This window comes from Coregonus clupeaformis, chromosome 23 (genome assembly GCF_020615455.1).
Source record: "Coregonus clupeaformis isolate EN_2021a chromosome 23, ASM2061545v1, whole genome shotgun sequence".
Classification (NCBI taxonomy): Eukaryota; Metazoa; Chordata; class Actinopteri; order Salmoniformes; family Salmonidae; genus Coregonus; species Coregonus clupeaformis.
The window spans coordinates 31,635,163-31,643,964 of NC_059214.1; the positions used below are offsets into that span (position 1 = coordinate 31,635,163).

Genomic DNA, 8,802 nt, shown 5'->3' on the forward strand with positions numbered 1-8,802 from the left:
ATCTGTCTGACACATGTACTAAAATGTTCTCTTGATGTCCAATGTCCAGAAACCGTTCTCAGTCGTTGATCACATAACATATGCCATTTAGCTTTTATCCGAAGCGACTTACAGTCTAATGGTCATACTGATTTGTTACTGTAGACATTGTTCCCAGCATAACACTCTCTGTTGTTTGAAACAATGTAAATGTTATTTCCAAACATAAGTAGTACATCCCACATCAATAGACATGCTTTGGTTTGATACTGTATCAGAATCAACAAGATATTATTGCACTCTAGTCTACCAATCCATAACTGTACAGTCATCTTTCTCCACTCCTACCACAGGATCCTCAATGACTTTGTAAACCGGCTGTCCAACCTGGACAGTAAGAAGGACACCAGGGACATGCAGGTAAGACATGGAGCACAGTAGCATACCCTAGTACATACCCCAGTACCCCAGCTGTAGCCTAATTTACACCTTCCTCTTCCACGCCATCCGCTCGGTCCACTGAATGAAATGATGCAATATCCAACGTCCACTCATGTCCACACCGAAATGTGTGGGCTGACCGGACTTTTAATTAAAGCGAAAGGCCTAAATTAAGCTTTAGTGTGAGATTGAGAGGGTACAGTGTTAGATGCATGATAATGATGGTTACCATGGTGATGTCCTGTAGGAGGTGACCCAGAAGATCCTGGAGGCAGTGGGCGGGGTGGCTGGGTCGTCTCTGGAGCAGACCAGCTGGCTCAGCCGCAACCTGGAGGTCAAGAACCAGCCACAGGTGTGTCCTGAGACCGAGGAGCCATCCGACGAACTGGACCTGGTCCTCTATGGTAACCACACACACACACACACCTGGAGACATCCCTGGCTTCTATCAGGAACAGACTGAAGCCTAATTTACACCTTGTGCTTCTAGGTGCAATATCGAACGTCCACTCCTGTCCGTACATGTCTGCACTTTTCCAGGACACTTTTCCAAGGAGCTGCGGATGGAAGTGGACGTTCAATTGACGTTCGATTGAAGCGCAGTGGTCTAAGGCACTGCATCGCAGTGCTAGCTGTGCCACTAGAGATCCTGGTTCGAATCCAGGCTCTGTCGTAGCCGGCCGTGACCGGGAGACCCATGGGGCGGCGCACAATTGGCCCAGCGTCGTCCAGGGTAGGGGAGGGAATGGCCGGCAGGGATGTAGCTCAGTTGGTAGAGCATGGCGTTTGCAACGCCAGGGTTGTGGGTTCGATTCCCAAGGGGGGCCAGTATGAAAAAATAAACTGTAAGTCGCTCTGGATAAGAGCGTCTGCTAAATGACTAAAAATAAAAATGTAAAAAATTTGTAAATTAGGCTTAACCACATGTCAAATTCATTCCACGGGGGGCCTAGTGTCTGCGGCAGGGTTTCTCAAACTCAGTCCTCGGGACCCCAAGGGGTGCACATTTTGGGTTTTGTTAAATAATCAACTAATCATCAAGCTTTGATAGTTTTAATCAGTTGTCTAGTGTTAGGGCAAAAAACTAAACGTGCGCACCCCTTGGGGTCCCGAGGACCGAGTTTGGGAAGCGCTGGTCTGCGGGTTTTTGCTCCTCCCTTGTACTTGATTGATGCATTAAGGTCAATAATTAGTAAAGAACTCCCCACACCTGGTTGTCTAGGTTTTAATTGAAAGGAAATACCAAAAACCCACAGACACTAAGCCCTCCATGGAATGAGTTTGACACCCCTGTCCAAAACCCTCAGGGCATGCTCCTCAGTAACCATGGCAACCAAACCCTGGCATCTAATGTACGTTCCACATCATTAGTTAAGAAAAGCAAGAGGGCCCACCTCGACCAACAGTCTCCTCTCCTCTCGATCCTCTCCTCCGCTCTCTTCAGGTCTACATTAGAGTAGATTGAGAGAGACCACAGACTTATACTGTAACCATGGAAACACAGCACATCCTCACTATGTCCCCCAGCATAGTGGTCCAGTGAAGAAGGACACTCTTCTCACAAAAGTGCCTCTCCTCTGGTGTTACCCATGTCAACTTTAGTGGAACTAAGCACCCTGCAGCGCCGCTGGGAGCAGTGCACCCAGGAGATGGACATACTTCCCACTACCCTGAGGAGTTTAAACCTTGGGTCGGCCCTCAGGGCAGGCACTGGAGAAGAAAGTCGTACATATTCATGAGTAACAACTCCCTTCTGTTCCCATCTCCCTCTTTCCTTTTCTACTCTCTTTTCTCAGTTTCTCCAGACTCTGAAGCTCAGGCCAGCACTATGGTGTCTTCCTCAGCCCCCTCTGTGTACAGTGTACAAGCTCTAGCGCTATTGGCAGAGGTAAGTGTGCAGATCTGTGCACCTATGGCTCTCACGCCTATGTATATGTTTCTGTGTCTGACAGACCATCCTCCTCTGTAGGTTCTAGCCCCTCTCCTGGACATGGTGTATCGCAGTGATGAGAAGGAGAAAGCCGTCCCTCTCATCTCTCGCCTCATGTACTACGTCTTCCCCTACCTGAAGAACCACAGTGCCTACAACATGCCCAGTTTCAGTGCGGGTGCCCAGCTCCTGAGCAATCTGAGTGGGTACGCCTACACCAAGAGGGCCTGGAGGAAAGAGGCCTTCGAACTCTACATGGATCCCCTGTTCTTCACCATGGACGTCTCCTGTGCCCCCCAGTAAGATTGTGTTTGTGCATGTGCTTGTGTGTGAGTGCGTGCATGCGTGCCATGTAAATATTGACAAATCAATATTATCAAATAAATTGTTAAAAGAAAACGACTGTGTTTGACCTCTCTTGACCTCTGTTTTCTTTAGCTGGAGATCCATCATTGACCACCTGCTGACCCATGAGAAGACCATGTTCAAAGACCTCATGAGTAAGTAGAGTGGGTGTGTGTGTGCGTGTGCGTGCGTGCGTGCATTTGTACGTGTGTTAACTGTGTGTGTGTGTTGCAGGCATGCAGAGCAGTTCTCTGAAGCTGTTTCCCAGTGTAGAGCAGAAGCCCATGTTACTGAAGCGTCAGGCCTTTGCCATGTTCAGTGGAGAGTTAGACCAGTACCACCTCTACCTGCCCCTCATCCAAGGTGGGTGTGCTTCTTGTGTTTCTGTGTATTTAGTATTCTTTGTGTGTGTATTGACAAAGTGTGGAGACCAGTGTTTCTCAATCCTGGTCCTGGGGACCCAAATGGATGCACTTTTTTAGTTTTTGCCCTAGCACTCAAACACCTGATTTAAATAATCAAAGGCTTGATGAGGACATGATTAGTTGAATGAAGTGTGTGAGCGCTAGGGCAAAAACAAAAATGTGCACCCCTATGAGTCCCCAGGACCAGGACCAGGACTGAGAACTACTGGTGTAGACCATCACATTTTGGAAAATAAACATTTGATAGATAATGTGAGAGTGTGACATTGATTAACATTTTATCAGGCCAATATTAATTATTAATGTACAGTATAATGTAATACTGGTGTCCTATCCTCTCTCCTCCTCCTCCTCCTCCTCTCCCTCAGAGCGGCTGACAGAGGCTCTGCGTATTGGTCAGACGTCCTCCGTTTCTGCTCAGATGTTTCTGACGTTCCGTGTTCTTATGCTGCGGATCTCCCCCCAGCACCTCACCTCCCTCTGGCCAATCATGGTGACAGAACTGGTGAGGAACAACCCCCACCCTGATGACATCACTTCCTGTCACTGATTTCCTGCAGGGCCAGGAGGATACCAGTATCGCAATACTTGTTAGTATATCATGGCAAGGAAACAAATCACAAAGCGGATTTAACTCCTTTAGGAAAACAGCCCTATTGTTTGAAACAAACATCATTATGTTGTCATCCAGTCACATTTGTTTATTTTCCAAGCTATATCACACAATATTTTACATACAGCAGGTTTTTAAACGACCAAAGAGTTTTGTCTGCTTTGTGTTTTCTTTTTTGCCATGGAAAAAATATTGCGATACTGGTATCATCACAGTCCTAATTTCCTAATTTCAATGCATGTATACACTGTAGCTACATACATTGTTTTCAGCAGGGAGGTGGCATGTCAAAAGAAACAGCGTTTGGAAGTGTTTGTCCAGTCCTGTCTTCTAATGGTGTCTCTGCTCTCTGTTTGTCAGATTCGCACATTTGTTCGTCTGGAGAAAGCCTTGTCGGAAGAAAAAGAGGTGTCCAAGTGAGTCCATGATTACTCAGTCTACTCAATTTATCTACATGTACTGTAGACACATCAATGTATCTGTCCATCTCTCTAATATGTATGAGACAGTCTCTCATGTGAATATCACAACCATGTTTCATTAAATTGTCTAATGTATTTTTCTCTGTTCTCCTTCCTCTTTTCTTCTCTGTGTCAGGTTGACTAAAGTGGTGCGTGGGGCCATGGGGAATGGGTCATTGACATTTCCCCGGCCAGAGTTGGACATGTACCTGTCTGCCTGCAAGTTCCTGGACACCGCCCTGGCCTTCCCCCCAGAGAAGATGCCCCTCTTTCAGATGTGAGAGCCTCACCCTGCTTAATATCAGCTTAGCATCTATAAAGGGTGTGCTTAGCATGATTACAATTAAATGAAATGTTCTCTGCTCATGTGCGTGTGTGTGTGTGACTAGGTATCGCTGGGCCTTTGTTCCAGAGGTGGATATGAGCCGCTACAGTGGCCCAGAAAATAGTCTCCTGGAGGGAGAGCAGGAGTGCAAACCCCATGTTGTCAAAGTACTAGAGGCACTACACCAACGCTATGGGGTAAGAGAACGCACACACCACTATAGAGCAAGAGAACATGTCCTTATATTCACCATGATAACGACCTGACTCAATTATGCGGTCCGCTCGTCCCATTCTGTTGATGTCATGTCATGTCCTGTAATTCCAGGCGCTGAACGAGCTGTACGAGGAGTCGTCTACGGAGCGTCTGGAGTTCCCCCTCCTCACCCGTCGCTCTCTTTCCTCCATCACCCAGCTGGTTCCCTTCCTCCGTACACTCTGCTGTTCCTTCCAGGGCACTTCACCCAGCAGCCCTGCAGACTACCCTGTGGCAGACTACCCCACAGCCAGCGCCCACCAAGTCCTGAAGAGACTGGAGCACATCACTGAGGGAGAGTTCCTGGACTCCATGGAGAGTTAGATCTCCACCAAGGTTCTAACGCTTAGAACGCTGAGGAAATGAGAACTGGAACTATAGAAATGGAATGTTTTAGAATGGGCACAATCACTGAAAGCGATGTTGTATTGTAGGCGTATGCCAGCTAAATTGGAATCTTTTGGGATGTTCTTTTAAATATTGAATTGTTTACTTTACCTAGTTGAGTCTGAACACTCCATGTCTATGTAGGATATTCTACATTTGATATACCGGTACTCTAAAATAATCTAGAATTAACTGACACAAACTGGAACGGAGTGGTAGTTATTGGGCTCTCTGAGTACAAGTCTGAATGTGCTGACTTAAAGTAAGAGTAATACTGATACTACCTACAGTAGCTTTTAGAGGTGACACTGGTTGTAAAAGAAGCACCACTGTAACAAAGGGAGTGACAGCAGTACTGACTACTGAATCCATTCCATCGCTCCATAAACCTGTTCTGACTGTCAGAATGTAATGTATTCCAATGAGACAGGAGTAGGTGAGTATACCTGCTGGTCAGTGACTATGGGACCTCTAAGGCTCTTAGTAGAGGATGGTTGGTTTTTAATGTTTAAAAAGCTCTGCTGGTCATCAATCATGATGTTGCAGTTTTATTTGTGGGTAAATTATTGAGTGTGATTTGTGTACACGGCAAAACCTCTAGATATCTAATATAAGTAAAATAACTTGCGTGTCATTTTGTTATTTTATTCAAGGGAACTCTTCCACTTGTGTCTGTTTTTAAGTGTTCTGGGGAATGTTTGGATTTACCACCCATCATTGTTTTATTCTTCATGTGAATGCTTAACTAAATTATGTGAATATCTGGCCTCCTAAAAATGATTAATATCAGAATTAATATATAATAAATATTATATAAATCTGTAAATAAAAACCAACATTTAATAATGATTCAATAAATGGAGCTCAACTTATATTGTGTATGTTTGCTTGATAATCTCAGAGACCTAACCCTAAGAGTCAATAACATAAGTATGCAGGTGTTATAACTTTACCACACTGGTCTGGAAAGGAGGCCGTTAATGCAATATTCGCTCAGGAATTGTGCAATGGGTTTGATTGGTTCTCTCAAATGTTAGTTTTTTGCTATCGGGGGTTGAGTAAGTTTAAATGCACACTAATAATTAGATATTAAACTGATTATGGCAGTAGGCAGAGTATGGCAATACTCATCACAGGGCTGGTTCCAGGCATAAGCAGTCACTTAGCCCGGGGGCCCCCGACCCACCAACAATATGTTTGTTGTGGAACTCAGTCAGGATCTCAACTTACTTGTCACGCCCTGACGTATGGAACTCTTGTATGTTGAGTCAGGGTGTGTGAATCTATGTGATGTTTTCTATGTGTAGAATCTAGGTATTGGTTTTCTATGTTTGGCCGGGTGTGATTCCCAATCAGAGACAGCTGTCGCTCGTTGTCTCTGATTGGGGATCATACTTAAGTAGCCTGTTTGCCTACCGTTGTTGTGGGATCTTGTTCTGTGTTAGACTCGTATGTGTTTAGCCTGAGGACTTCACGTTACGTTGTTTCTTGTTTTGTTTAATGTTTATTTGATTGAATAAACATGTTCGCATACCACGCTGCACCTTGGTCTGACCCGTCTCTCAACGATCGTGACAGAAGATCCCACCAAACACGGACCAAGCAGTGTGCCCAAGAGCAGCAGACACCCTGGACACAGGTAGTGGAGCAGAGATCATGGACTTGGGGGGATATAAGAGAGGATCTGGCCAAGCAGATGGAGGCCCTGAAAGGGATGAGGGTGGAGAAGGAGAGAGTAGCCGATAGAGGACCCTGGGCGAAGGAGGAAGCCCAGGCAGGAGAGGAGAAACGGCGACCCAAGAGAACGCGGTCACAACGAAGGGCCGAGAAGCAGCCCCAAGAAAATGTTGGGGGTGGTACACGGGGTGGTTGGCGGAGCCTGGGTTCTGAGCAGAGCCAACTCCCCGTACTCACGCTAGGAAGCGTGTGACCGTGCAGGCTCCGTGTTATGCGGAGCTACGCACTGTGTCGCCAGTGAGCCGGCACAGTCCAGTGCTAGCGCCACGCACGTGCCGTGCGAAAATGGGCATCCAGCCAGGACGGGGTGTGCCGGCTCAACGCTCCTGGTCTCCAGTACGCCTCCTCGGTCGAGCATATCCTGCGCCGGTTCTACGTACTGTATCGCCAGTGCGCGTGCACAGCCCAGTGCGTCCTGTGCTAACGCCACACACGTACTGTGCGGAAGTGGGCATCCAGCCAGGACGGGTTGTGCCAGCTCTACGCTCCAGACCTCCAGTGCGCCTCCACAGCTCGGTACGCCCCATACCTGCACCTCGCACCAGACCAGTGGTGCGTGTCTCCAGTCCGGCCCGGCCCGTGCCTGCTCCTCGCACCAAGCCAGTGTTGCGTGTTCCCAGTCCGGCACGGCCCGTGCCCGTTCCACCGGTGCCTGGTTCAGCACCGGTCAGCTGCTCCACTCCGGAGTCAGAGCAGTCCGCTCCACCGGTGCCCAGTCCAGCTCCGGTCAGCGGTTCCACTCCGAAGCCAGAGCAGTCCGCTCCACCGGTGCCCAATCCAGCTCCGGTCAGCGGTTCCACTCCGGAGCCAGAGCAGTCCGCTCCACCGGTGCCCAGTCCAGCTCCAGAGCAGTCTGCTCCACCGGGGTCCAGTCCAGCTCCGGTCAGCGGCTCCATTCCGGAGCCAGAGGAATCCGCTCCACCGGTGCCTGATCCAGCTCCGGTCGGTTGCTCCACTCCGGAGCCAGAGCAGTCCGCTCCACCGGTGCTCAGTCCAGCTCCGGTCAGGGGATCCATTCCGGAGCCAGAGTAGTCCGCTCCACCGGAGCCAATTCAGCTCTGGTCAGCGGCTCCACTTCAGACCCAGAAGTCAGTCCCTCTCCAGGGTCGGGGCCTCCCACACCAGGGTCCAGACAGGGCTTGGTGCATCGTGGGGGGATTGCCGATCCAGGCCCAGACGTCAGCCCCTCTCCAGGTTCGGGGTCTCCCACACCAGGGTCCAGACAGGGCTTGGTGCATCGTGGGAGGAAGGAGAGGGGAAGCATCGCGCCGAGGTCCAGATCAACCAGAGGCGCAACGGGGAGGCAGAGAGGGAGAGGTCGTCACGCCCGGAGGCGGAATGCCCACCCGGACCCTACCCTGTTATGTCAGGTTTGTGCGGTCGGAGTCCGCACCTTTGGTGGGGGGGGGGGGTACTGTCACGCCCTGACGTATGGAACTCTTGTATGTTGAGTCAGGGTGTGTGAATCTATGTGATGTTTTCTATGTGTGGAATCTAGGTATTGGTTTTCTATGTTTGGCCGGGTGTGATTCCCAATCAGAGACAGCTGTCGCTCATTGTCTCTGATTGGGGATCATACTTAAGTAGCCTGTTTGCCTACCGTTGTTGTGGGATCTTGTTCCGTGTTAGACTCGTATGTGTTTAGCCTGAGGACTTCACGTTACGTTGTTTCTTGTTTTGTTTCATGTTTATTTGATTGAATAAACATGTTCGCATACCACGCTGCACCTTGGTCTGACCCGTCTCTCAACGATCGTGACATTACTATTGACAGTAATAATAGTAGAATACACCAGGTGCAATTTCCAAATTTTGTTGTACATCAGCAGTTTCTCTTATGTCAGTCACTGGCGGTCACTCAATTAGCCATGTCAGCTAACAATTTTTTGATTGGTATTTAGTTT

At 48.6% G+C, this 8,802-nt stretch overlaps 1 protein-coding gene across 2 annotated transcripts in view; it reads left to right on the plus strand.

Moving 5' to 3' along the window:
• LOC121536846 (protein dopey-2) overlaps positions 1 to 6,549 on the plus strand; it is a 52,098-nt gene extending 45,549 nt beyond the window's left edge. For both annotated transcript variants that reach the window (XM_041844442.2, XM_041844443.2), the window contains exons 26-36: positions 333 to 399; positions 668 to 824; positions 2,217 to 2,308; positions 2,390 to 2,649; positions 2,789 to 2,850; positions 2,930 to 3,058; positions 3,489 to 3,625; positions 4,094 to 4,149; positions 4,331 to 4,471; positions 4,584 to 4,716; positions 4,847 to 6,549. In XM_041844442.2, the coding sequence (XP_041700376.2) occupies positions 333 to 399; positions 668 to 824; positions 2,217 to 2,308; positions 2,390 to 2,649; positions 2,789 to 2,850; positions 2,930 to 3,058; positions 3,489 to 3,625; positions 4,094 to 4,149; positions 4,331 to 4,471; positions 4,584 to 4,716; positions 4,847 to 5,098 (1,486 nt within the window). In that variant the 3' untranslated portion in view covers positions 5,099 to 6,549. The remainder of the gene's footprint in view (positions 1 to 332; positions 400 to 667; positions 825 to 2,216; positions 2,309 to 2,389; positions 2,650 to 2,788; positions 2,851 to 2,929; positions 3,059 to 3,488; positions 3,626 to 4,093; positions 4,150 to 4,330; positions 4,472 to 4,583; positions 4,717 to 4,846) is intronic.
• The last annotated feature ends 2,253 nt before the right edge of the window (positions 6,550 to 8,802 follow it).